This window comes from Pseudorca crassidens, chromosome 3 (assembly GCF_039906515.1).
Source record: "Pseudorca crassidens isolate mPseCra1 chromosome 3, mPseCra1.hap1, whole genome shotgun sequence".
Lineage (NCBI taxonomy): Eukaryota > Metazoa > Chordata > Mammalia > Artiodactyla > Delphinidae > Pseudorca > Pseudorca crassidens.
This window is the reverse complement of record NC_090298.1, coordinates 60,155,134-60,182,539: the sequence shown is the minus strand read 5'-3', so window position 1 is coordinate 60,182,539 and position 27,406 is coordinate 60,155,134. Positions and strand designations below refer to the sequence as shown.

Here is a 27,406-nt window from a genome sequence, read left to right as displayed (position 1 = left end):
ATGAAACATATACAAAGTCAGGCAAATGAAAATATAATATGGTTATTAACTCCAGGAAAGGCAAAAGTTACGTTAAGAAATCATACTCCAAACACTATTTGGTTCAGCAGGAATCAGATTGATGTAAATTCTGATTACTGATTTAACCAAACATTATGAGTTAACTTTATTGAGAGTGTAGAAAGAGAATTCGGGGTGGGTGGGAGTCTAAGAAACACTAACTCTCAATTTCCAGGCTAGTCAGCAGATAATATGTAACACAGACACAGCGAGGGAAAACAATATATTTACATAATTTAGAAAAAACTAGGCAAACAGAGGAAATAACTCTAACAGTTGAAAGAAGTTGCTCTCGAGGAAAAAGAACGGAGGGTGGAAGGGCAGGACAGAGAAGTTTTTTTGTTTTTTGGGGGGTAGGGTTATCATCTTAAGCCGTGCCTGCTTTTTAGGACTATGGACAAATGTTACTTTGGTTTAAAAAATTTAACTAATAAACCTATTCTGAAGCTCAGAAGTAACTGTCACATGCTATCCATTGTGCCAGAAAGCCTGTTTAGTTTGATGCAGTCATCCCTTGGTATCCTTAGGGGATTGGTTCCAGGATCCCCTGAGGGTATCAACACCCACGGATGTTCAAGTCCTTTACATAAATGGTGCAGTATTTGCATATAACTTAAAAACATCCTCCCATATACTTTAAATCATCTCCAGATTACTTATAATACCTAATGCAATGTAAATGCTATGTCAATAGTTGCTGCTATGTGGCAAATTCAAGTTTTGCATTTTGGAACCTTTCTGGATTTTTGCCCCCAAACATTTTTGATTTGACTTTGGTTGTATCTGAGGATGTGGATACCGAGGGCCAACTGTAATTAAGGAGTAATATTAACAGTCTTTGGGCATGCTTCTGACATGGGAGTGGGACATCTGCCATAAAAAAAGTGATCTCACTTCATCCTACAGGAAAATGGATCAGCTGAGGCAAGGGAGTTGGTTCCGTAAGAAAACATGGGTCTCGCCACTGAACTCTGCAGTGTGCAGTTTCTAGGTTGTGTTCTAAAATACACAAACCCTTTAATTTCATATAGGATGGGGTGGGGGAGACAGCTATCACCAACTGTTTCTTCTCCACTTTAGTCAATTAGATGCAAGAGGCATCATGCTCATCTGTAGGATGCACAATTAATGAAATACACTCAATGTGTCTGTGAGGTAAACAGAAAAGAAACAAATGTGGATTTGTAAAATCATGATTTTTTTCCTGGATCTGAAAATGGGTCAACAGACGTTTTATTATGTTTATATATTTTTTTAATCTTAATTTGTCTTTTGCACTAAGCAAATGCTATGTGAAACTGATGTCCTGAGACTGTCAATGTAAGCATTCGCAATACACCCCAATGACAAGATTCTGTGTCCTGAGTTTGTCATATTGCAAACGGTCACGTTGTAGTACTGTTTGCATTTAAAAGTCTATACTGATTGGATTATTTTTCTTTGTAATTTCAGTCTTTCCCTCCATAGATATATTTAGCATCATACTACAATTGTCCCAACTTAGAAATGTTCTCTCTTAGCACTGTGATAACAGCTGTGTTTCCCTTTACCACTAATGTATACCATGTCTTAGAAAAATCCATAACATAATAGGAAAAAATCTAATGAAGCCTTGTTTACCTTGTCAAGACACTTCATGGCAGTTTTGCATTTTACTAAAAATATCCATTTATTCGTTGACTTTGTGCCTTTTAAGATACTGTCAAATGTCTCATCGCCATTTTTTAATTTCCTTTTTTATTGCCCTTTTTCTCCATGGATAATTCTCCCTCTGTTTTGTCTTTTTTCTGACCCTTTTGTGGAAAAATATCACTTTAAATCAAATTGCACTTAGGTGACTTGACCCTGAAAGGCCAAATTAATAACCACAAGAAAATGATTAGCTGGCTTTAACAGTAAAATAAAACATGAGTGCATTGCAATTCACCTAAGGTTAGTTCTTCCATCTCAACTGCTCAAATGCCCCAGTCTTATAAAATACAGTAAATAATTCTGATGATGTCTGGCCAGCATGTGTAGTTGCTCCAGCTTTTAACTCTTGATTACAATCACTGCAGGATGAGCAGTGTGAAATCACTCACCCGTATCACCTTTCATTATAAACCAGGTAAGCACAGGCCGCCCTTTTGATTGGCTATCATATACTGTGCGAAGGAAGCTTCAATTTCCCACTGAAGTCTGCACCAGAGGGAGAAGGGAAAAAATGAGCAAATCAATAACCTTTTCCCTACAATGAAAGTATGATTTATAATGCTCCTACAGATGCCAGGACGCTTGTGTGTGTGTGTTTTTTTAAGGACAGTTGCAGCGATACTGCAGGCAACCAATGACAATGGAAGCCTGAAATCTGGTGGTTATTTGCTGCTCAAACCACTGCTTTATTGAGGAAGCCAAACCAATATGTCGGAATAAAACGTCATTTCTTTGGACCCCTCCAATTTCGAAATCACAGTACCACGGGCATAAAGCATTTGATCCTTTCTGAGGTAAAAACCCCAAATAACTTTCCTCTGAAAATCTGCTGTACCTTTCATATAGACCATTGCAGGCAAACCTTGAAAATGCTGTACTGAGTTTGATAAAATGGGTATGTTATTTGGAATTGTGCTTTAGAATCTGAATCATAATTTTCTTCAGAAACATGCATAGACTAGTATAATAGGGACTGTAGTGTTTAGTGTGAATTTTTGTTACCTACATTTGATTTTGTTGGAGGCAAAAAGGGCAAATATGAAATCACTGTGGCGAGGCAGTTCTAGAAAAATATACTACGTGCTTCTAAATTACTGGCTCCATTAAATTTAAATATTTATTGAATAACACGTCACAGTCACACAAATCAAACTGATATGCTCATTTACATCTGGCTTCTAACAATGCCAACACTTGAAAGAAATAAAACAGCATTTGTTTAAAAGACTTATACACACAGAACATTCCTAATAGAGCTTGTGCCTCCTGTTGTGAATTAATGCAGCTTCCTTGTTCTGACATGAAAGTTATTTCACTAACAGACTTCAAGACCAGAAGAAATAAAATCAGCCTTGAGCTGCAGCAGTGCCAGTACAGCAACAACCGTGACTTTGATGACCAGATGAACCTTGGCAATGACTCTGACTATACTATGGTCACAGGTACTAATTAACCCTGCAGATTCCTGCATTAGAAAGAAAATTCATTCTGAGAGCTCTTAATCCATCCCTCAGGCTTTACAAATTACTTGCCAAAGGATTTCATAATGTTATGTTGGAATTAGGGGGACAGTAAACATTTTCTAGGGCATGGGTGTCAGGGTCTGAGGCTTGGAGAACTCAAGGGCATGAGGGTATAAATAAGGAAAGATGACAGCTGATTCTTAGTCTAGGACTCTCTGTGCTACTTTATCTCTACTCCTCCTATCTTATGCTCAGAAAATATTTAGTAAATCATTAAAATGAACTCCAATGAAACTTTTGACATTTTCTTTTCTTTTTCCACTTTAGGGGTAGAGGACGTAATTAATTACCCTCCTGCCAACACACTATCAACAGCATTGTGCAAATAATGTGCATCTTTATTTCCTGCCTTTTATCAACATTTCCCATCAATTGGTATTCCACCAACACCCCCATAGACAGTGTGTTTTAATTGTGGATTCAAATTTGAATAAAACCGTTGAAAAATAAATAGTGTGGGGACTTCCCTGGTGGTGCAGTGGTTAAGAATCGGCCTACCAATTCAGGGGACACGGGTTCGAGCCCTGGTCCGGGAAGATCCCATGTGCTGTGGAGCAACTAAGCCCGTGCGCCACAACTACTGAGCCTGCGCTCTAGAGCCCGCGAGCCACAATGACTGAAGCCCGCGCACCTAGAGCCTGTGCGCGGCAACAAAGAGAACTCACCGCAATGAGAAGCCCACGCATCAAAACGAAGAGTAGCCTCAGTTCGCGCCAACTAGAGAAAGCCCGTGTGCAGCAACGAAGACCCAACGCAGCCAAAAATAAATAAATACATTTATTAAAAAAAATAGCGTGTCTTGTCACTTATATAATGTCAACATACTAGAGTCCTCATTTTGTCTTACTCTCTTCACTCAGCCTTGTTTGATGGTCTATCATGTTGCTATTACTGTTTCTAATCGATGTAAAGTATTCCACCCCCTTCTGTATACCTATTCCCTTAGTGATGGATAGAGATTGCTCCAACTACCTCTTTTCACAAACAACGTCACTATGAACAGTCTTACACATGACCCCTTACTGATATCTGAATTTCTCTGGGTATATACCAGGGATGGAGTATACTAGGTCAGAGTGTATATATTTACACATTCGGACAAGCATCATCTGAATGTTCTTTAGAATGACTACAGCAGTGTACACTTCCCTACATACTTCAGAAAAATCTCAGTTCAAGGCTCTGCCAGCCCAGACCTCCTCCTCCTTACTTTCAGGTTTTAGCCATCAAGGCCTCAGCCACAGCTTGGCTTTGACGCAGAGGGAGGGCTTTGTCTTCTGTCATTTGGCCCTCATGGGATAAGGGCACTACCCACATGCATCACTACTGAACACATATCCTCTCTCCTCTGCTGGGCACCGTCTTGCCCTCTCTAAACAGGAAAGGGTAGGGGTTAACCACACATTAGATTTAGAACTCAAAGTCTCAGAACCAGAAAAGAAGGTATGTGCATGCAGATGAGTGTGAACGTGGACAGTCTTAAAGGCGGGAGGGTCAGCTGGCCTGGCTCCTTGATAACTAACCCCCCTGGAGGATTCACATCCCAAGGCCAAATGGAAATAAGAAGTCAAGAGCCAGCCTGACTGCCTGGAAGGAGCAGTTGGTCTTTGTCTATTTTACTACCTTTCTATCCATTTCTAACTGTCCAGCCCGAAGGAAGAAAGAAAGGAGCCTGAAAGCTGGAAGCAAACCTCATCTGTCCAGAGGAGAGTCCCAGGATCTGAAGCAAATGGTACTGCCAAGTCGGATGGGATGGGGAGAGCTCTGAGCGGCCGAACTGCCTTTTCCTACCAGGACGGGGCTCCTCAGCCTGGCAGACGTAAGGGGTGGGGGTGGGGAGGGCAGGTATCAATGGGGTTCCTATTTTCTGCCAATTGATACAAATGTCAGTTCTAGGAATTTCCCTGCTTTCCTGGCTAGGCCATTTGGAAGCTCCATCCTGGAAGGAGGAAGAGGAAGGGAACTGCCCCTGAGTTTAGAGAGTTTTTGATGGAAAGCTGGACATGAGCCAGTGGATACTTGCGGCTTCTTGGATGTCAGCCCTGTAGAATGGGAACCCATAAAGTGAGGCCACCAAGACTGTGGGTGTGGAGGCATGCTGCCTGGTTCTGAATTCCTGCTCTTCTGCTTTACTAGCTGGGTGACTCTGGGCAAGTCACTTAACTTCTCCGGGTCTCAGTTTCCTCATCTGTAAAATGTACACAACAGTGTCTCTGTGGGATATAGCTGTAAAAGTTAAAGGATTAACACATGTTCACGTCTCAGAACAGCGTATGGCATGAAATAAAGGTTGATTAAATGTTAGTAAAGAGACTGACACCAAATCTTCTTTCGAGGAGATGAGTGGGGGGCATTTCCCCCCCACTCCCGCCTCTCAGTTCCTCCCATTCCCCCTGGCAGGGTGACCTCAGCCTCAAACACAAAACCATGGATGTGTGGAGGGCAAAATGTCAGTTTTCCTGCCTTAACATTCTGCATTTCTCCATCCTCCCCACCCTGCCAAGTCCTGAGTGCAGCACAAGACGGGCCTCCTCAGCATGACAGTCAACTTTGATTTCTGAAGTCTCTCCACTGTGAGGTTCGTCTGCTGTGAGCCACAGACTGCCCGTCACTGCAGCCCATCTTCTGCTCTGTCCCTCTTCCATCAGGCGTTTCAGTGCTCTTCAAACCATTACCATGTGGGCAAGCGATTCTTTGAGAGACCCCCAAGTGGATCTGATTTGGCTGGAATTGATTCTCAGCAGCGAGAAAGACTCCCTGCCTGCTCAGCACCTAATGAGTGGCTGACCCTTCAAATAAACGCAACAGCCTGGATCCCTCGATCAGCCTGCAAAGGCCACTGAAGATGCTTTAGAATCAGAATGTGAGTCACAGGCCAAAAACAGCAGAGAGAGAGAGAGGCAGAGACGGAAACGACAACAACCCAGAAGCTTGAGAACCACTTTCAGTTACAGCAGTGAAGCATTAGCTCAGCAAGGACAAAACCTGGGGCAACTTGCAATTCTGCAGCTCTGAAGAATAGCTCCCGCAGAGGTCTGGGCTACGGGAAACGTGATGGAACACGCCTCACTTCAAAGTCCATCAGCCACAACTGTCACCAAGATGGCAACCCATTCCTAAAAATGGTGATTCACAAAGGAAGAAAATAACCTCACAGCACAAGTTTGTTTAATGAGACTAATGAGAACTGGCAGTAATTGTCTTGGATCAGACTTGTTGAGGGTCTAACGTTGCTGACCAAGGCATTTATTACATGGCCCTGCGCCTCAATTCATCATAACACTCATTATGGGCTAATCTGGGTCAGGCACTGTGACTGGTACCATGGAGGCTATAAAGATGACTTTTTAAAAATGATTTACAATATTGTCCTAGTTTCAGGTACATAGCATAATGATTCAGTATTTTTATAGATTATTTTCCATTATATTCAATAGGTTATTACATGATAGTGGGTATAATTCCCTGTGTTATACAGTATATCCTTGTTGCTTATCTATTTTATATATAGTAGGTTATATCTGTTTATCCCATACCCCTAATTTGTACCCCTACTTCCCTCTCCCCTTTGGTAACCACATATTTTCTATATCTGTCTGTTTCTATTTCGCATATACATTCACTTGTATTATCTTTTAAGTTTCCACATGTAAGTGATATCATATAGTATTTGTCTTTGTCTGACTTGTTTCACTAAGCATAATATTCTCTAGGTTCATCCATGTTGCTATAAATGGCAGTATTTCATTCTTCTTTTTTATAGTTGAGTAATATTTCACCGTGTGTGTATACACACACACACACACACACACACACACACACACCACATCTTAAGCCTATCATCTGTTGCTGGGCATTAGGGTTGCTTCCGTGTCTTGGCTATTGTCAACAGTGCTGCTATGAACATTGGGACACATGTAAAAGATGACTAAGTTTTGATCTCTGGACTCAGAGTCCACAAATTGCTTAGAATACTAAAGAAATCTTTTTTTTTAATTGAAGCCATGAGGAAAATTCTAAAAACTCTAGCCCCAGTAGAAGGCAGAGGTGTGCACCAGGCACAAGAAGGGCACAGAGGACGGATGCCCCACCAAGGGCCTGGGTTAATGGCTCCTCCTAGTTGGTTCCACTGGTACCACCTTTGGATCAGAAAGGGGTGGATACCCACTTCCACAGTCTTTCTTTCCTTTTTCCCTCTCTCTTTCTCTCTCATGGAACTCTAACCTCTGTCCACTACAAGAAAGAAATGTCACCACTGGCCCAAGGCATCCTCGGTCACAAACCACCCAAGCGTAAGAGGGATGGTCACGGGAGAAGTGAGTCCAGCCACTTGTTTACCCTAGTGTCCTCTGCCTGGCCAGCCACTGCACAGAACAGCTTGTCACACAGTTTGACTTCATTTGTGTCACGATGAAACAGAGTCCCTCGAAAACCGAGTCCCTTTGCCAAGTTCATGATTTAACCTCTCTATCCAAAACTTTATTCCCTTTCTTGTCCTGCACCTGTTCCTCCTCAAGATGGAGGAATATCAAAGAAAAAGGGGAATTATAACCAAGCAGGACCCTGTGGGGACTTCCTGAGAAAGACTACCCTCCCCTACCATGTTATCTGCCTGTCTCTTGTTTATAGGACAACTTTAACCTCTTAAGCTTCCCCTGAGTTCCAAAGAACAAATTTAATCAGAGAATTGAGAAAAAGGAGAAACAAAGGAAAATGAAAACAGTCAAGCAAGACAAAATAATAATACAGTTGAGCCATTAAACAAAGTCAAGGACTTTTAGTTCCTCCTCAAGGGCCATAGATAGTATTCTGAGCCATGTCCTTGAGCTGTTTTGCAGATAATGAAATCTCCAAGAGGTGGAAGATGTTAACTGTATGTTGACCACAAGCACGCAGACCCCAGACCAGCTGGAACCAGAAGGTCGATGATGTTGACTCCTGATTACGGCACCTCCAACCAGTCAGAAGAATGTCCAACAGCTGATCACGCACCCCACAACCCTCTCCCTCAGCCTTTAAAAACCTTTCCCTGAAAGCTATTGGGAAGTTCAGGTCTTCTGAACCCCAGCTGCCCGTGCTCCTTGCTTGGTCTTGCAATAATCACTGCACTTTACCACAATCCTGTGTCAGCAGACTGCCTTTACTGCACGTGGGCAAGCAGACCTAAGTTTGGTTTGGCAACAATGAGATGATGTCTCTGAAAGTCTTTATAAACCACTGAAGATAATTCTCCTGTGTGATGATGATGCCTACCAATCAGATATTCTGCATCTTGCTCTTCCCTCAGAAGGTCCCTGTGAGCCTGTTTTCTTCCTCACCAGGCCATGCTAAGGCCCTGCCCTTCTGGCAATCACTAGCTCACTTCCAACCTCTAAGCAAAACTAAGCTCTCACTCTCTTTGGTCACTGGGACTCTTCCTCCAGGGGCCCAGCTCCATTCTCTTTGGCTTAAGGGCACAGCTGCCCTGCAGGTACCTGAGGACCAGGAGTCCCATCTGCCTTTCTCTTAATTGTGAAAATCTTCCTCCCACTCAGACTCTCAGAGACCCGCTGTCTTCTGCATCAGCACAGGGTAATTACCTGTCTTCTCCCCTCCAGGTAAGCTTGGCTCTCTTTGGCTTAAACCCAGCAGTTCCCCAGGCCAAATTTGGCACAAGTGTATGTTGTTTGGTCCATGTAGTGTTGCGAAAACTTTCAGAAAAAATTAAGTGATTATGATAGAATCACTTTGATAGAATCACAAAAATTACATACTCTATGAAGTATTCAATTTATATGAAATTTTACAAAAGACAGAAAACATATCTTTGCTGACCAGGTGTCAGGCATGGTGAGAGGGACTTGACTTGCGAAGGGGCATGAGGGAACTTTCTGGTGATGGAAGTATTCTTTATCTTGATTGAGGTGGTGGCTACAGAATTATATCCTTTTGCCAAATCTCATCACTTAAACTGATGTATTTTATTCTAGTTTTATTTGTTTCCTTTTGCTCTGTAACAAATTATTGCACACTTAGGAGCTTAAAAAACCGCACAAATTTATTATCTTCAGTTCTGGAGGTCCAAAGTCCAAAATGGATCTGAAATGCACTAAAAGCAAGGCATCAGCGGAGCTGCATTTCTTATAGAGACTCCAGAGGAGAATATATTTCCTTATTTTTTCTAGCCTTTCGAGGCTGCTCACATTCCTTGGCTCAGAGCCCCGTTCCCCTATCCTTAAAGCCAACACCACCAAGCCAAGTCTTGCCCATGCTACCACTTCTCTGCTTCTCTTTTCCTGCTCTACCTTCTGCTTTTAGGGGCCCTTGTGATTAGATTGAGCCCACCGGATAATCCATGGTAATCTCTCTATTTTAAGATCAGCTGATTAGCAAGCTTAATTCCATCTGCAACCTTAATTCCTCTTTGTCCTGTAACCTCACATATTTACAGGTTCTGGGAGTTAGGATGGTCTTTGGGGACCATCATTCTGCTGACCGCATATGTATATCTCTATAGGGATACATTTTAAAATTGGTAGATTGAAAATTGGAGAGACTTCAAATAAATATCCAGAATTCCGGGCTTCCCTGGTGGCGCAGTGGTCGAGAGTCTGCCTGCCGATGCAGGGGACACGGGTTCGTGCCTCGGTCTGGGAAGATCCCACGTGCCGCGGAGCGGCTGGGCCCGTGAGCCATGGCCACTGAGCCTGCACGTCCGGAGCCTGTGCTCCCCAACGGGAGAGGCCACAACAGTGAGAGCGTACAGCAAAAGAAAAAAAATAAATAAATAAAATAAATATAAAAATATAAATAAAAAATAAATAAAATAAAATAAATAAATAAATAAATAAATAAAAAGAAAAAAATAAATAAAAGGAAAATAAATAAATAAATAAATAAATATATATATATATATATATATATATATATATATATATATATATATCCAGAATCCTGCCTTGTGGTAAATCAGATCTGGCCACACCAGGCTTCAACAGCTGCACGGCTAAACCTGCTGCAGCTGAGTAGCTGCCGACCCTCTAGAAAGGGCACAGACTCTGTCGTTTGCTTCAGTCCTCTTTCTTGCCAGCTTCACCTGTTTACATCACCTTGGTCACTAAGATATTTATGTTGGCCATCTCAGTCTTAAACTGTTAAGTCACATGAAACCAAGACTCTTCTGACCCTTAATACCTCATCTTCCCTTCTAGCCCCACTCCTCCCCAACCCTCCCCCTAGCCTGTCAGGCTGATGTGCTCCCTCCATCTAATTTGTAACACCATTTGTATGTTGAAGAACACTGTGGAATTCAAAGTGGTCCCAGGAAGTACGTACTCTCAAGTCCATCACAGTATTTGAGAAAGTGGTACTGTGAACCCACAGGCCGAAACAGGGAAGATGAGAAGCAAAGCTTGGATTCAGGATTCTTCCCTGTTACCCAAGAACAGATGTTTCTCCACAATCCTAGAAGAATCTCTGGCTTCCAGCATGGGGCCAGGCACAGTGTAGATACACAAAAATGTTTGCCACTCCCAAAGTGCAGTGTAATATCTCATCGAGCAATTTAAATAAAGGCTAACTCTCAGTTTGTTTAGCGGTGATGGGGGAAAAGTCCCAGGATACATTTCTTTGTAGGATAACTTAGACTTAAACACAGAAAAAATTATATTGGTTCCATGACCCTCAACTGATTTCCTAACCCTTGCCAATCATCTCATTCAGATACGCTTTGAATTGTTGAGAAGACTGGGCAAGGGAATATACAAATGGTGGAAATAGCTCATCTCTTCCATTACTACTGGGTTAAACAACCAACAAGAGCGTTTTCTAGTTAGGACAGTTCATTTGGTTAAGATCTACAGTAACCATCCCACTCTGCTCTAGCCCACACTATTTTCTTTTGCCGTATCTTGCCTCCTTTAATTTTGCCAGATTTAGACCTTGACCACTGCCGTGTCCCCATCACACAGTTCTCATGCTCACTGTTTTCCAGCCTCTTTGCAAGTGTCCTCTCTAGGCCTCAGGGCTGCTTTTTGTCCTGTACATTCCACAGTGTGATGGGCAGCACAGCTGAAGAGCTCACTGGGGAGTGAACATTAAGAATGAGGAATAAGTGGAAAATGCAATTTAATCTGTCCTCAGGTGGAAACATGCTCCAACATTACATAAAAGATTAGACACTTCCTAAAGAAGAAGCACCTTCCAAACTTGAGAAGAATCCTTGTAGGAATTACTAAGATTTCCCTATCATGCCTTCAACCTCAAATTCTGTCCTATTTAATAATCTATTCTTCTAACGAGCTCTTCTAGGCATTAATTGTGTATCTTCAGGAATTAGTTACATAGGTACGCTCGCAGTGGGGTCCAGTTGTGCTGAATGGCGATATTTTCTAAGATAACACACCTGCATCTTTAACTGGGCTTGCCTTGAGACCTTCTAAAAGCAACTCAGAGCAAATCTAAGCTCGATTTTGACAGAGAGACAGCTGCATAAAATATAAATGCTAAATCAGCCCATAAGAGAATAGAAACTTCCAGGTCATTCAGCACCAATGTCTCTGCGGGTAGGCTATGTAAAAATCAAAGTTTGGCTTACTCCTTACAAATGACAGAACACTGTGCTTGTAGAAAACAGATGGTCAGGGCTTCCCTGGTGGTGCAGTGGTTGAGAGTCCGCCTGCCAATGCAGGGGACAAGGGCTCGAGCCCCGGTCTGGGAAGATCCCACATGTGAGGAGCAACTAAGCCCGTGAGCCACAACTACTGAGCCTGCGTGCCTAGAGCCCGTGCTCCTCAACAAGAGAAGCCACCGCATTGAGAAGCCCGCACACCATAATGTAGAGTAGTCTTGGCTCGCTGCAACTAGAGAAAGCCCATGTGCAGCAACAAAGATCCAACACAGCCAAAAAAAATAATAATAAACTTATTTAAAACAAAAAAAGAAAACAGCAGCTCTACGTCCTTTCACCTTAACAATCTAGGCAAGTGAATGGAGTATTCCTCCTTCTGGGGACCCCGATATGCATATGGCAGAAAAATGAAGTCCAGATTCTGTAGCTGGTACCCTAAGATATCAGGGAAGACTTCTCTACCTTTCCACAAAACTGTAACTATCTCTTGCCCTCTAAGGCAGTTCAATATTATTGATGGAAATGAGGGCAATGATCATATGCCCAAACATTTAGAAGATGATGACAATTTTTATGTCCCCCCCCAGGTGACAGTTAATTTAGAAGCACAGCAGTTAGTTACCAAGACTTGGTAATGGTGCTAATTGTAAGCCTTGGATAAGAGACCTAATTAGGTTAATGATGAATTCAGCCCAGCAGGGGTATTTTCGGGACAGTTCTTTCCAAAGACAGACAGACAGACAGACAGACAGACAGACAGACACACACACACACACACACACACACACACATACTTTGTCTAGTTCAGAATATAGAGATGTGCAGAGAGATGAGTTGGGGAGCTCTTACGGAACCATAAGACTATCATTAAGACCTTGTCTTAGAGAGAAAAAAGATAAGTGTTTCAGAGTTAGGTTTGATAGTAGGTATCTAACAAGAAAAACATTAGAAAAAAATGAATAAGCCCCAATGCCTTTAAAGCAGGGGGGTGCTTTTGGTGGCTGGAAGGCCCCTTCTTGGCTGGAAGGCCCTTTCAATGGGAGCTGCTATGGACCGACCTGGGTCTCCACAAAATTCATGTTAAAACCCCACCCCACAATGTGACTGTATCTGGAGATGGGATAATTTCTTTAGGAAGTAATTAAGGTTAAATGAGGTCATAAGGGTAGGGCCCTAATTGGATACAAGGAGAGGAAGACAGAGATCTCTCTCTCTCTTCCATATGTGGACACAGAAAGAAGACAGCCAGGAAGAGATCCCTCAACCAGAAACTACCGACCGGCACTTTGATCTTGGACTTCCCAGCTTTCAGAACTGTGAGAAAATACATTTCTGTAGTTTCAGCCACCCAATCTACGGTATTTTGTTACGGCAGCCCAAGCAGAGTAATACAGGTGGAGTATCTAAGTTTGGAGCTAGAAGCTGGGCAGAGCTGACTTTCTGTGCATAAGAAAGGAGAGTGGGGTGGGCAATGCAGTTAGATTTCTGGAGGAAGGAGACAGAAGCCAGTGAAATTACGCGCTGTGTGGGGAGAGGGAGAGAGAAGACGCAGTGTAGCCTTTGTAGGAAACACCAATGTCAAGTGAGAATTTATGAAGTTGTGGGATAAAAGGTGCGTGATGTAAAAACCTCTTCTGTCTCATAACATTTTCAGTAGGATAGTTTTAAAAATAACAGAATTCTGGGTGTGACTGGTTTTTCTTATGGCAAATGACGGAGGCTTACTGCTTAGAATGCTTGGCAAGGGGCTGTGACAGCATCACCCGGATAGATGTGGGGATGGATGGTTGCCATATGGGCCATATACACACACTGTAGAGACCTTAAAAATGATTCGAAACAACCCTCTGTATGTTGTTCTGTGAGGACGTTTCTTAGCTTTGGCATGTCTGGAGAACAGTTTGAAGAAATGAGGATCAGAAGACTGGTTCTAATTGCTTATCTTCCATTTTCTGTGTCACTTTGGGAAATGACAAACTTTCTTTGCAGCAGGCTCTCCGTTCCAAAGATGGGAATGACACTTATTGTTGCTTTTGTTCCCAAGATTATTAGAATAAATAAGATGGTATATGTGAAAATGCCCTTCAAAACGTAGTACTAATTTTGTTTTCTACTTTTTATGTTGAAATACAGCCACAGAAAGCTGGAAAGATAGTACAGAGAGATCCCATGTACCCTTCACTGAGTTTCTCTCAGTGCTTGGAAAGGATTAGATCTTACGTAACTGTAGTACAATACCAAAGGTAGGAAACTGACTGTGGTATAATGTGTTCTTCGTCATTTTATAACATGTGTGGATTTACGTAACCACCTGCAGTCAAGACACAATTCCATCAGCACAAAGATCTCTGGGGGCGGCTCCACTGTAGTCGCACCTGCTTCCTTTCTCCTCACCACCTCTACCCCCTGCCAGCCATTCATCTGTTCTCCATCTCTATCTTTGTCATTTCCAGAATGTTTTATATCTTTTGAGATTGGCTTTTTCACTCACAAAATGCCCTTGAGGTCTCTACGAGCTGTTGTATCAACTGTTCATTTCCTTTTATTGCTGAATAGAATTCTATGGTATTGGAGACATTTTGGTTGTTTCCACTTTGGGGCTATTACAAATAAAAGTGTTCTGAATAACCATGTACACGTTTTTGTGAGGACATACATTTTCATTTCTCTGGGGCAAATGCTCAGGAGTGCAACTGTGTGTTGTATGTTAGGTGTGTCTAGTTTTTTTTTTTAAAGAAACCCCCCAATTATTTTCCAGAGTGGTGGCACTATTTTGAGTTCCCACCAGCAATGCATGAGACATGCATTTTCTGCATCCTCACTGGCATTTGGTATTGCCATTAATTTTTTTTTTTTTTTTTTTTTTTTTGGTACGTGGGCCTCTCACTGTTGTGGCCTCTCCCATTGCAGAGCACAGGCTCCGGACGCGCAGGCTCAGCAGCCATGGCTCACGGGCCCAGCCGCTCCATGGCATGTGGGATCTTCCCGGACCGGGGCATGAACCCGTGTCCCCTGCATCGGCAGGCGGACTCTCAACCACTGCGCCACCAGGGAAGCCCCTGCCATTAATTTTTAAACTAATTTTTATACTCTAAAGTGTATTCACTGTTTTCAAGACAAACCCTAATGTCAACAGCTTTTGCAGGAGCCACTTCTACCTACAGTAAATGAAACCAACTTTTCCGTTTTTATTTGTTGTAGGTTCCACTATCTCTACTGGAGCTCAAGGTCTCCAGGATTTGTGGAAGACACAGTTTGCTGTCAGGCTGGGATTCACATTTGCTTTGCGGAAGTCTCAGGGATCTAGTAGTCAACTGTGATCTGAGGACCGGGAAAGTTTGGCTCACTGAAATGCTTCGGAGGATTCACTTGTCTGGGGCTTTCTAGAGTCTTGTACCTACATTTTCTGAAACCAACTTGTAAAGGCCATACTAGCCTGAACCATACCGACCTTCATATGGGCCCAGGTTCTCCTCCTGACACACATTAGTGTACGCTAAGCACCTTATCTGAGTGAGCGCTTGGGATAGCTTGTCTCTAATGTCGTGTGTTAGTGATTATGATTTATTAAGGACTTCATCTTGCAAAGAAAACTCTCCCCCATGACTTCTGAAGAGCAATCAAACCAATATCAAAGCTCCTTGGAAGCTTTCTACACTAGAAACTGAAGCTGTTAACTTTGAGCTAATTTTTCTTAGACAGTAAGTGTTTTCTTTGGGTTCAGGTGCTGAAATTTTGAGTTTGCTGACAGCCCTTCCAGACACCAAAGGAAGGACTCAGTTCCTGCTGTTTTTTCCAAGCTTGGTTCTCCAGCCTTCCTGACCATTCTGTGAGCTATTCAGTGGCTTTCCAATAAATCCCTTTCTGGTTGAGTTAGCTGAAGTTGCTTTCCATACATCCATACAAAAACTAATATAAAAAGACCATACTTAAACTTCTGATTATGAAATACATGAACAGTCCTACAAGATTTTCCTACAAGAGATGGCCAGTTGTCCCCCAGTACCCACTTTATCCTGATTTGTGTTCTCCTTACTCCTTAGGAGTCGGCTATACATTTCCAAGATGCCCTTGCAGCTAGCTATGGTCATGTGTTGGTGTTCTGGCCAATGAGATTTAAGTGGATCTGTGTGGGGCTTCCAGGAAGATTCTTCATGGGAGCACAGACATACCCTTATATGTCCTTCCTGCTCTGTGCTGCCTAAGATGCGGACCTCCCGGTTGGAACATGCTAAGAATGGTGGAACTCTGAGATAAAACGAATTGGGACCTTTGATGATGACCATGGAGCTACCATCCCAGCCCCGGACTGCCTCCACCCAGGCTTCTTTTATGTGATATAAAACAAGTTTCTAACTTATTTATGCCTGTTATTTTTTTTTTCCTTTATATCTAGTCAATCCTAATCTTAACTCATACAGATGGTGAAGAAATGGAAGGTGGGATTCTGGGAAGAACCTAGAGTCCAGTGATTCCCTAGGATTCAGAAGAAAGCATTTGTTGATTTTTAGCTTCTATGCTCCTATCTACTTCAAGATTATGGTAGCTATTAGACCTGTCAATAGGTATTGTTACTTAATATGCTAATACATTTTGATAACTGTATTTTGAAACAACTGGTTTCATTTATTTCATTTTCTGCATTTAAAAACATTATTCTGAAAGGAAGTCTGTAGGCTCCACCTGACTACCTGAGGGATAGATTATAGATCCCAGCTCTGCAGTGTCACCTAGCAGTGTTAGCAGCATAGGAGTCTAGCTCTTATCACGAATACACAAGCAAGAAGACTGCCATATTTTTAAAGCCCATTTCTCCATTTTAAGATTATGTGTATAAGATGTGAAAATCAGTAAGAAAAATCTCAACTAAAATTAGAGTCAGGAAGGCCAGTAGAGGGAGCTCTCACACATCATCACTCCCCATCATTTGCATGTGTTCAACTCTATTTGCATGCCCTGAAGAAAGAAGAGTACCTTGTACCCCCAAACAGGAAGAAGTCTACTACCCAGAAGGAAGATTTTCCTTGCCCAGCAACAGCCCAGCCAATGAGAAACACCACAGCCCAGCCAATGGGAAGCGGTCACCACCCTGAACTCTTGCTTTCTTCCAATGAACTTTCCTTTGGAACAGCCTCTCCCAACTCCCCTCTTTTCTCTATAAAAGCAAGCTCCCCTCCTTTGATCTCTGGATTTGCCTATGGTCTGCCATAGCTTGTGTTTCCCAAATTGCAATTCCTCTGGCGATAACTGAATTTTGCTGGCAAGATAACTGGCTATTTTATTATTAAAGTTGACAAAAATAATGTGCCTGGTACAATGCCTGGGACATAGAAGGGTCTCAACAAATGACTGACATCCCCTCCCTTTCTGGGGAGCTTGAATGGAAGAGTTATGACCTGAGCTCCATGGTGATTGGATTGATGCACAGCAGAAGAGGCAGCTCCTCTAAGTTCACTATACAAACCACAAAGGTCAGAGTGAGAGTTGAAAAGCACTTCCCCAAACTGTGCAGAACTCTCCATCCCTCAAGGAAGTAGGCACGTCTTTTGGGTCTGTAGCAGGGGATGGTTTTGTTGTGGGTAGAGGGGCTATTTGCACCCTAGCTGATAAACATGTTTTCCCCAGGTGATGTATAGGGTGAGGAGAGAGACAGGAGGGCTCCGGTGGGAGAGCTGGCTGGTGGCTATGTTTAAGAACGCGAGACTTCTGAAATACTTGCTTCTGTTCTGGGTACTATGAACAAGGAGACATACTCACAGAAGAAATGGCCATACACTTAAACTGTGATAATGCCTTTTTGATCTCACCTTAAGCCCTAAAAGACTATCATTATTGGGGTTTTTTTTGGGGGGGGTTGCTGATGTATTTTATGACTGCATGGCAGTCATAGAGTGTAGGAAATCTGAGTCCAAGGGTCATTTTGTTAAAATGAAAGATGGGATTGATTCTAAAATGGACAAATTAAGAAATCATATTGGTGTATGCTGATATACCGAATTGATTCCCTTTTCAGTGTCTTACTCAGACACGTGAGCATAAAATCTTCAGGGCTGTGACATTCAGTGAAGCATGGCAAAGCTGGGCAGCAGGGCTTGGGGTCACCTGCTGCCTGCCTGTCCTGGCTGGGCTGGTGCATGGGATCCCAGCTCTCATTTTATCCCTCCCCTGCCATCCTGGAGTGGGTGCAGAATACTGTGGCATGCCTTACAAGTTCCTGTGCCTTTCCCCATTTTATCCATCTCCACAACCTTCAAATGATAAGTGAACAGTTAAGAAAACATAGTTAGGAAAAGGGGAGTAAAACCTTTTTAATATTCCAGTTCTTTCTTCCTCCCTCACCTCAACTTCAGCCCCATCTGTGGAAAGAAAAAACCACACTTAACGAACTACTTGTGTCTGGCACTGCGCTAAGTAACCACTTTTTTGTATATAGTCCTTTAGTACAGCAACCCTGTAATGGGTATTATGCCCATTTTGTAGATGAGGAAACTGAGAGTCAGAGAGCCTAAGTAACTGCCCTAAAGGTGACAAAGCTAGAGAATGACAGAGATGGCTTGGAACCAGGGCCTGTCATATCTAAGCCCATGCGGACTACCTGTGTCCAGAGTGTAGGTAGGACACCTTGCAGCTGAGACAGAGCTTGGCTCTGGGGATGTCCATGTAATAACCCACAGGTCAGCTGGTCACATGTGTCAGCAGGTGAGGGCCATCAGGCTCTTGTTCTTTTTACCCAGGGAGTGGCACCATGGCCTTTAAAATGAGTCTTTATATAGGATGTGCCCTTTTGAGTATTAATTCATCCAACAAATAAGTGAATGGAAGATTCTGATTCATTAGGTTGCAGGTAGTCAAGATGTTACAGTATTGTTTTTTCCTTGATTCTCTCTCATTATCTTACATTTTTTCTTATTTTTTCTCCGGTCTGCTTCCTCTGATCTTCTCACCCTCTAGGTAAACTTTACACATTTTACGCATTTAGCTCATTCTCCCTCTTTCCCCATAGCTCTGAGCTCACACTGGGCTGTGCTGACAGAGTCTGGGTATCCCATGTAGGATATGAACCTGTTAGCAATAACAGCTACCATTTTTGAACATTAGTTATGAACTAGGTGCTCTAACATGATCATTACACTCAATCTCAAAATGCTGACTTAGGAAATGGGGCTGGGGGTACGGAAAAGCTTGACAAAGCTCACACGCCCAGAAGCAGCAGGGCTGAGACGCCAAATCAGCTATCACTGTTTCCTCTTGCCCTCGGCCACACTGCCTTCCTTCTTGTGAACAAAATGTACACAGCCTTCCCTGTTTCCTTCCTCAACCAGACAGCTACTCGACCATCCCCTCCTCCCTTCATTCCAGTTTCACCATTAGGGAGAAGAAATGTATTAGCTTCACACCTCTTGTAACTAAAGGAAGTAGAAGACATCTTGATACTTCAGACAACCTTGGGACTCTGTGTGTTTTTAAGCCCAGACATCACATAGCTGGAGGGGGAGGGCTGGGCTGGGCTCAGGCTCTATGGGCGTCCCCAGCTTGGCCCTGGAGGTCTGCAGCAAGGGGTAGGCGATGGAGGCAGTGGGGCTGCTCTAGCCCGGGTGCTGTGGGCTTTAAGAGCTGAGGCATTTCGTGCTGAGAGCCTTCCCACTTAGCTAACTGAAGGTCCTTGCTGTGCACTGTCACACACCTCGGCAGGGAACAGTACCTCATCTGATATAAAAGTGAATGTAAGCAGAAACTAACACACCACGGTAAAGCAATTATACTCAATAAAGATGTTAAAAAAAAAAAAAAAAAAAAAAGAAAGAAAGGAAATGATGACAGAGGGTTTAATGGAGCGGACAGCACAGCAACCTGGCAGCAACTCCGAAGCCCGGGACTCAATGAAAGCTCTCAGCAAAGGAGTGAAAGGGCCTGGGATTCAGCTCCCTGTCCCACTTTCCCCTTAGGGCACTGGGGCTTCCATTCAATGCTGAGGTGTCCTGATACATAGGGGATGTGGGGGAGGGGAGAAAGGCTGCAAGGCAACCTTTGTACCTGTGCCATCTGTTCCCTGACACAATGCTTGTTCTTTTGTGAACCAGAAGCCAGTCCCCACTGTGGGTCAAGTTGTTGGCTTGAGAATGGGTGTGGGTCAAGAGGAACCACACTTTCTAACACCTGCTCTCAGCGGCTACAGGCCCCTGAGCTCTGAGACCAAGGTGTTTACTTCTGGGTGGGTTCTTCTCTCCCCCTCCCTTACTTTACAGGAAAGGTGCCTGGTGGGATGACATCTGTATCCTGTCCCCTAACGTCTTGTCAGAGTGCAGACCTTCAGGTGCTGGCATCCATCTGACTCCAAGGAAGTTTGCAGCCCCAAGAGCAGTGATGGGAAGGTAAAGCGCATCATCATCTGATGCTTGTACAGAAACTTGGCTGGCGGCAGGCCAGGTGAATCCGAGATCCATTAGTAGCTTCTGGCCCAAGTCTTAACTAACCAGCCCCTGCAGAAAGGGTCCGAACACCCTTTCTGAAAGTTGTGTCTAACTTCCTAAGAATCCCTCCAGGTTTCCTTTCAACATCCTTAGTGACCAGCTCAAGGTCTGCTTTGCCTCAGAAGCTTGCCTGGTGCCACAATTCTTGTCTCACGGCATATGCTCAGGCTTGACGCACTGACTGCTCAGCCACAAATGCGGAAAGGTGACGCCCAGAAACACAAGAGCACCTGCTTTCCCCATGACTATACGCATCATCTATCCCTTGACATCCTTGCCATGTGGATGCCAATTACTGATTCCTTCCCTCCAGAGCAAATCTTATTACCAGTGTGAGAAGGGCCAGTACCTGACTCTGAGTTGCTTTACTGTGCCCTGAATTCCTTCCCTGCTGGGTGAAAATTCAATACACTGTACAGGGGTGGTGCTCAGAGGTCTCCTGAATGAAAGATAGAGAGGCGAGGACCTGCATGCTCTCTTGTTATTTCTGTGGGCTGTGGCATCATTTATACCCTGCAGAATTTCAGAGGGAAAATAGAAAGCTTCTTATTTTTTCAGAGGTAACAGGGAAGGTACATGGACTTTTAACCCTCTGTCTTTTTTTAAGTAGAGTAAAAAGATGTGTCATTGGAAAGAAGAGAGATCTAGATGTTACAGTTACTTTTAAAGTGTGATTCTGAACTGGATGAATGGAAAAGCCCTTTAGCCTGGATGAAACCAACAATATTAAAACTCAAACACCGACTGAATAAGTCAACCACGCAGGTCAAGCTTGCTGTTTGCTCTCATTCAGAGCTGCCCTGTATATACATGACAAAGTCCCAGGGGCTTTGGGCATCATCCACTGGGAGAGGTACAGAGCTGACGAAATCTCAATCTGGGCTGCACGTGAGAACCACCTGGGGGCTTTAAAAGGATAGATGCTAAGTCCCCAGCCCAGAGAACCTGACTCATTTGATCTGCGGTAGGACCCAAGCATGGGTATTTTCAGGGGGGTGCGGGAAGTGGTAAACTTCTATTAAAAAGTGCTTAGGAAAAAGTGTAACCTCCGTACAGTGACATGCACAAACCTTGAGCACCCAGCTTAATGAATTTTTATGAATAAATACTCTTGAAACCCACCCCATCCCCATCCAGATACAGAACATCACCATCCCCCAGAAGCCTCAGCACAGGACTTTTAAAATTAAGCTCTTTTATTTTGAAAAAATTAAAACTCTTCAAGTTGCAAGAGTATAAAATGAACTCAGCAAGGGTATTTAAAAAACCTCCCCTGCTGATTCTAATACACAGACAGGATTGACAGCAGTAATTTGCTGGTTTTTCTTTTCGTTCTTTTGTGTGTTTTTGTTTTTTTTTTTTTTTTTTTTTTTTTTTTGCCACATTCTGGCCATGGAAAGCCTTCAGTAAAGCATGGGCATACGGTTTTAATTTTCTGTTACTGATTTCTTAACCAGGTCATTATTGGTTCCTTCAATACAGAAATTAATGTCAGTCTCAGATACATTTAATTCTGTTGTATTGTGACTGTCTCTGTAACTTTTCAAGCATTGTTTATGATTCACAGCCTCCCTCTTTCTGGCTATATATGGTTTAGGTGGCCCTTTTTGCTCAAATAAGAATATCTTATGTGTGCTTGAGAAAAATAAAGCTGGGGATCATGCTAATCTTTTGTGGGTCGGCCACTGACAGCTGGCAAGGCCAGAGACAAACCTGGAGCCCTCCACAATGCTCATCACAGTTCAAGGGCAGGGATGTGCGAAAGGCAGGAGTCTGGGGAGCTGAATACTGAGTGAGGAAACAAAATCAAAAACAAGACCCATCATGTCCAGGCCTGGTGGAAACAGGCAGACTGCAAAGGCCAGCCTGAGTTATGAGTTTAGGGAGGCCAGCAGGAGAAATTCTGAGATGTGATGGGAAGGGAGGACCAGGAAGGGGGCAGCAATAAAGCCAGGAGCCAAGAAGCTGTGCTGTCACCAGAGGCTGAGACACAGAACATTCTGGCCTCAGACAGAATCCAGCTGCCAGGCTGTGCTCTGTGCAAGTACCTGGCAGAGACGGCCAGTGGGGCTGTAATTGTGACGATCTGCACCTGGCACCTTATTTCCATTTACACAAAGGCTGCGTATGGACTAGCGGTGGCTCTGGGGGCAATGCTGGGTACAGCTGGACTCTGCCCAGGCCCTGCATCTCCCTTTTGTCTCCTGATACATAGCTCCTAAGGAGCAATTCCTTACGTGGTAGCTAAGTGACTCTTCCATTTGGAACAGCGAGCTGAGTGGGGCGGGCGTTAGACACCGCCATACAGGGGAAGGTTCTTAGCGTGACTGAGGTCCTCAGGTCCCAGATGAAGGAGGAGAATCTCCTTTAATTCCTCAGATGGTGGCAGAGGACAAGCCTCACGGTGGATATGGTTAACTGCCTATATGAGGGCATCTCTGGCCCAGAAGTGACCAAAGAGTCTAAAAATGAGAAACCCATCACACTCAAATGTTTGGCAAAGGAAAGTTCTCTTCAGGCCCCGTAACCAATTTCTTATGTCTTGTGTATTTTTTGTTGTTGTCAAATACAATTGTGGTTTGCAAATAACTTCTTAGGTTTATTAAAAGAAAGAGTGTGACAACATGAATTTTATAGCTCAGTATGAAAAACAAATCACAATGCATCTGAACACTGAAGTCTGTCTTGTCTTTGATTATAGCAATGAGTTAAATTCACTTAAGGTTTTTCCCTAACAGAACTATGCTTTATAATGAAAAGCTGCTCTGTTCTTAAAAAAAAAAAAAAGGCAGAAAATGAGCAAGGAGTGAATTTTTGAAACCTAATTTTTTAGATTGATTAGATTTTAGATAGAACAAAGAATGAGTTTTTGAAGTCATAGTGGTTTTAACGTACATAGTACTCATAGTTTGCCAACTTCAGCCTGTTTTCATACACATACACACACTCATACGTGCACAAATATAACCAGAACACGTCCCCTCCCCTTTCCTTACATATTGAATTCAATTCCTAGATTCTGTTAACCTCTCCCAGCAGTTCATTGTTTGTGGGTGAAGCAACTGGGAGCTTGTGCCTTCTGAGAGGGCAAGTACTGCTCAGAAACATGAAACCTTCAAGTATTCTGAGCTGGCAGGAATGGTTAAGTGCTTAGGAGAAACTGAGGAGGGGACCTGTGGAGCAAGGGTGGTAGAGTCACCTCTTAAGTTCTGCAAATTGATGGTCCTTGACAAGATGGGATTCTTCCTGCTCCCATCCTAGTTCTGAGCTGCCAGAAGAGGTGAGGCTGACATGGGCTGAGCCTTGGACTAAGCCCAGAGGAGACGAATAAAGGCACTTGTGGGTGCCTCCTGTGCATGAAAGTCCCCAGAACAATTGTAAGTCATGTTGCCTTATATGCTGATCATGATCTATGCATCCTTTCACCTCCACTTACGTGGGGACCCCAGAGTCGATGGCACAAAGGAAACAACTGAAAGCAGTGGCATTAAAAATAGCAAAATGAAAAAGGATCCCCAAATGATCACTGGCACAGTCTTACCTTACACGGATCTCTATAAGGGGGGTGGGAATCCTATACGTTACAAGAGGGAGAAAGATGATGATGACAGTGTTGTTCTCAAATCAGCATTTACGAGAGAGGAAAGGGATGGGAATGGAAGCTGGAATAAAACAAGATGACTGCCCGACTGGCGCAAGGCCAGCCTCTTACCGTAGTGTGGGATGATGGCCCAGGCCATGGCAGAGGCGTAGATGCCACCAATCATCCAGAACATGCAGAGCCAGCTCAGGTGCTCACCCCGCTTCTCTCGGGCCAGCACTTCAGCAAAGTAGGAGAACACGGTGGGAATGGCTCCTCCAATCCTGCCAAGAGGTACAGAGGATACGTGAAATCAGGGCCCGTACAGCCAATGTGAAGTACAAAGGGCAGAGCCCAAGCAGGCTCTAACAACACATGCTCTCTCTCTATCCCAGCATATCAAGGAAGGTATATTTTCTACCATTTAGTAACTTTAATCTTGAACCTGCAATTAAGCTATGTTACCAAAAGGTGGCAGTGGTGCCCCACTCCTGTGCTTTACAGAACTTAGCTTAAGTTCTCCATGGACTTTCTGTTCCTTGTTGAATATTCGACATGATATTTATCAAAAAAAAGCCCACAATATTTGGTATAATCTAGGGAATATTTTAATTAACACATTAGAAAAAGATACTATGATTATGTCCTGTCCATTACCTGGAGACTTTGGAAACAGCTTCAAACACCTCAAGAGGCCTGTCTGCAACCTATACTTACTACCCCACAGCATTGGTCCTGGAGCCTAATCTGGCTGATGTGTCAGCAAACACAGGACCAACAGGGTTGTTTCCTAGACTGGCTCTGGTCCCAATCCAGCAGATATTGCTGAACGAGTACGAGCTCCTGGTTTAGATACCAAGACTACAATGCTTCCTTCCAGTCCGGGTGATTATAAGAGATGCTGACTGATCTCTGGATAGAGGATATGAACAGTGACCTCTATCCAGGTTAAGGGTTCTCAAATGAGGGTCTATGGAATAAACGTTTTGTTCATTCTGGGGAGATGGGCCATATAGATCTCATCAGAATTTCAAACTGACCTTAACCCCCAAATTTTAAGAGCTATTGCCTAAGAAAGTAAGGTAGTATGGGAAAAAATTACTATCATTCCAAACAATATGTGAATTCTTAAACATTTTTTTTATAAAATGTGCAACAATATAAGCAAGTTGTAAAGACATCTAGTGATACAGTTTTTAAAATATGTATTGATTCTTTTATGTTCAGAATTCTATAAGGAAAACTGCTATTGACGTTTCATGTAAATTTGATGTCAAGGTGTAACACATGTATTTATTCATTTAGCAATAACTGATTTCCTTAGAGCCTTTGATATGATAAAGAAGTACTGGCAGTGACCTTAGCAAATGCGATTAAGAGAAAGGCCATCTCTGCAGCAAACTAGATGTACCAAATGAACCGCAGCGTTCATAATGTCACTCTGCATCAACTAGTAGGTCAAAGTATGGCATCATTTCATAAGTCTGCCCCTGCTTATAGTAATGTGGTAGTTACCAACTGCTGGATATGGGCAGACCACCTAGAACAGTGTTTTTCAATCTGTAGGCTATGGAATTAATTTAGTAAATGTAAACAGCATTTTAAAAATTGAAATAGAGATGAAATATTTGAGTGACACTCAAGTAATAAGGATAAGCAACATTTCATTAAATTTTGTGTCCGTAATAAATATATTTATAGCATATAATGTATATTTGTATATATATGTGAGTATACATATATATTTAATATATAACTATATATACTTATATATATAAATGTATAATGAGTCACAATGTGTTTCTTAGCGAGAGCGGCTGTTCAAAGAGTTTATTTTTTTCTAAATAAAGCAGTTTTTTTTACATTTATTTTTAAAAATAAATTAATTTATTTTTAAAAATAAATTAATTTATTTTTAAAAATAAATTAATTTATTTTTAAAAATAAATTTATTTATTTTTGGCTGCATTGAGTCTTTGTTGCTGTGAGAGGGCTTTCTCTGGTTGCGGCGAGCAGGGGCTACTCTTCGTTGCAGTGAGTGGGCTTCTCATTGCGGTGGCTTCTCTTGTTGTGGAGCACGGGCTCTAGGCACGCTGGCTTCAGTAGATGTGGCGCTCAGGCTCAGTAGTTGTGGCTCGCGGGCTCTAGAGCACAGGCTCAGTAGTTGTGGCGCGCGGGCTCATTTGCTCCACGGCATGTGGGATCTTCCCGGACCAGGGATTGAACCCGTGTCCCCTGCATTGGCAGGTGGATCCTTAACCACTGTGCCACCAGGGAAGTCCTCAGAGAGTTTAAAAATCATCACCTTAAAGCATCTGTATCTGTTCCTCTGGGCTATGAATGTGACAGTTCTACCTAAAATCCCTGTATGATTCCGCATGACTTCAGATGCAGCACATGGCAACTTAGTGCCATCACACCAGGGGTAGCCGGCCAGGACCAAGTCCATCAACCAGACCTCCAAACAAGAAACAGATGCTGTGATGAACAGTCACAGCTGGCTATAAACAACATCACATAGACACACACAGTTCTCTGCCTGGCTTCTTGAGGACCTCACACCATGCTCGGACAGCTAGCTGAATTTAAAAATTCAATGAAGTTTTGAACAGATTTGAAATGGTTCCATCACAGCACACAATTTTAATGGGAAATAAAATGTGTCATAAATCATTTAATGCTACTCCTTTTGTCATTGGATGTGAAGAATCTGTTTCTCTGCATCATAAAGTCCCAGGTTCCTAATCTGTGCCTTCACTTCTCAGTGCATAGAAAGAGTCCCAGTTTTTACTGATTTTTCACATCCTAATTAATGTTTCATCAGGATTCTGGACATTCTGTATGTAAGAGCTATAACTTACACTTCATAAAGGCACAACTGTGTGTCAGGATATGCCAAGCCGCTCTGAACCAAGATGAATGTACAAGAGGGCGGCTAAAAAGGCAAGTGGGAGACTTCCCTGTTAGTTTTAAACAAATCACTGTTGCATAAAAGAACGCCAACTTTAGGGCTTTTAAACAATCCTGCCGGTTTTGATTCAAGGTCTCTTTTTTAAGGCGTTTTTTTGTTTGTGTTGTTTTTTGGATGTTTTTGCATGGATGTCTCAATGTCTGTAAAGCAGGCCACAAGGAACTCTAAAATCAAGGGCTAAGTGAGTCTGAAGAATGAGGGAGGGAGTCTGCTTAATTCCCTTGCAAAGTCCTTCAGACTCAGGGACCTAAAAATCAATCCAAGCATTCACATTTCTCACTGTGGGCTGACCATCTATTTTGGGGAAAACATTACTCCTCATCTTACTGTGACGTCCTTCAAGCAGAGAAAAAACATTACAGCATGCTGGAATATTAACTATTACTAGTATTTCATACCCCATCAGAGTGCTTACACGCTGTTTACACTAGACGGGAGGCTCTTAGAAGCTGAGGACTGTATCGTGTTCAGCTTTGAATCCCTTACCTGGCCCACTGAGCA

The 27,406-nt window shown here is 43.0% G+C and overlaps 1 protein-coding gene across 1 annotated transcript in view; it reads right to left on the bottom strand.

Annotated features, from left to right (window-relative positions):
- SV2C (synaptic vesicle glycoprotein 2C) overlaps positions 1–27,406 on the bottom strand; it is a 244,417-nt gene that overhangs the window by 78,480 nt on the left and 138,531 nt on the right. Inside the window, exon 4 of the mRNA XM_067731038.1 lies at positions 24,067–24,218. Within this exon, the coding sequence (XP_067587139.1) occupies positions 24,067–24,218 (152 nt within the window). The remainder of the gene's footprint in view (positions 1–24,066; positions 24,219–27,406) is intronic.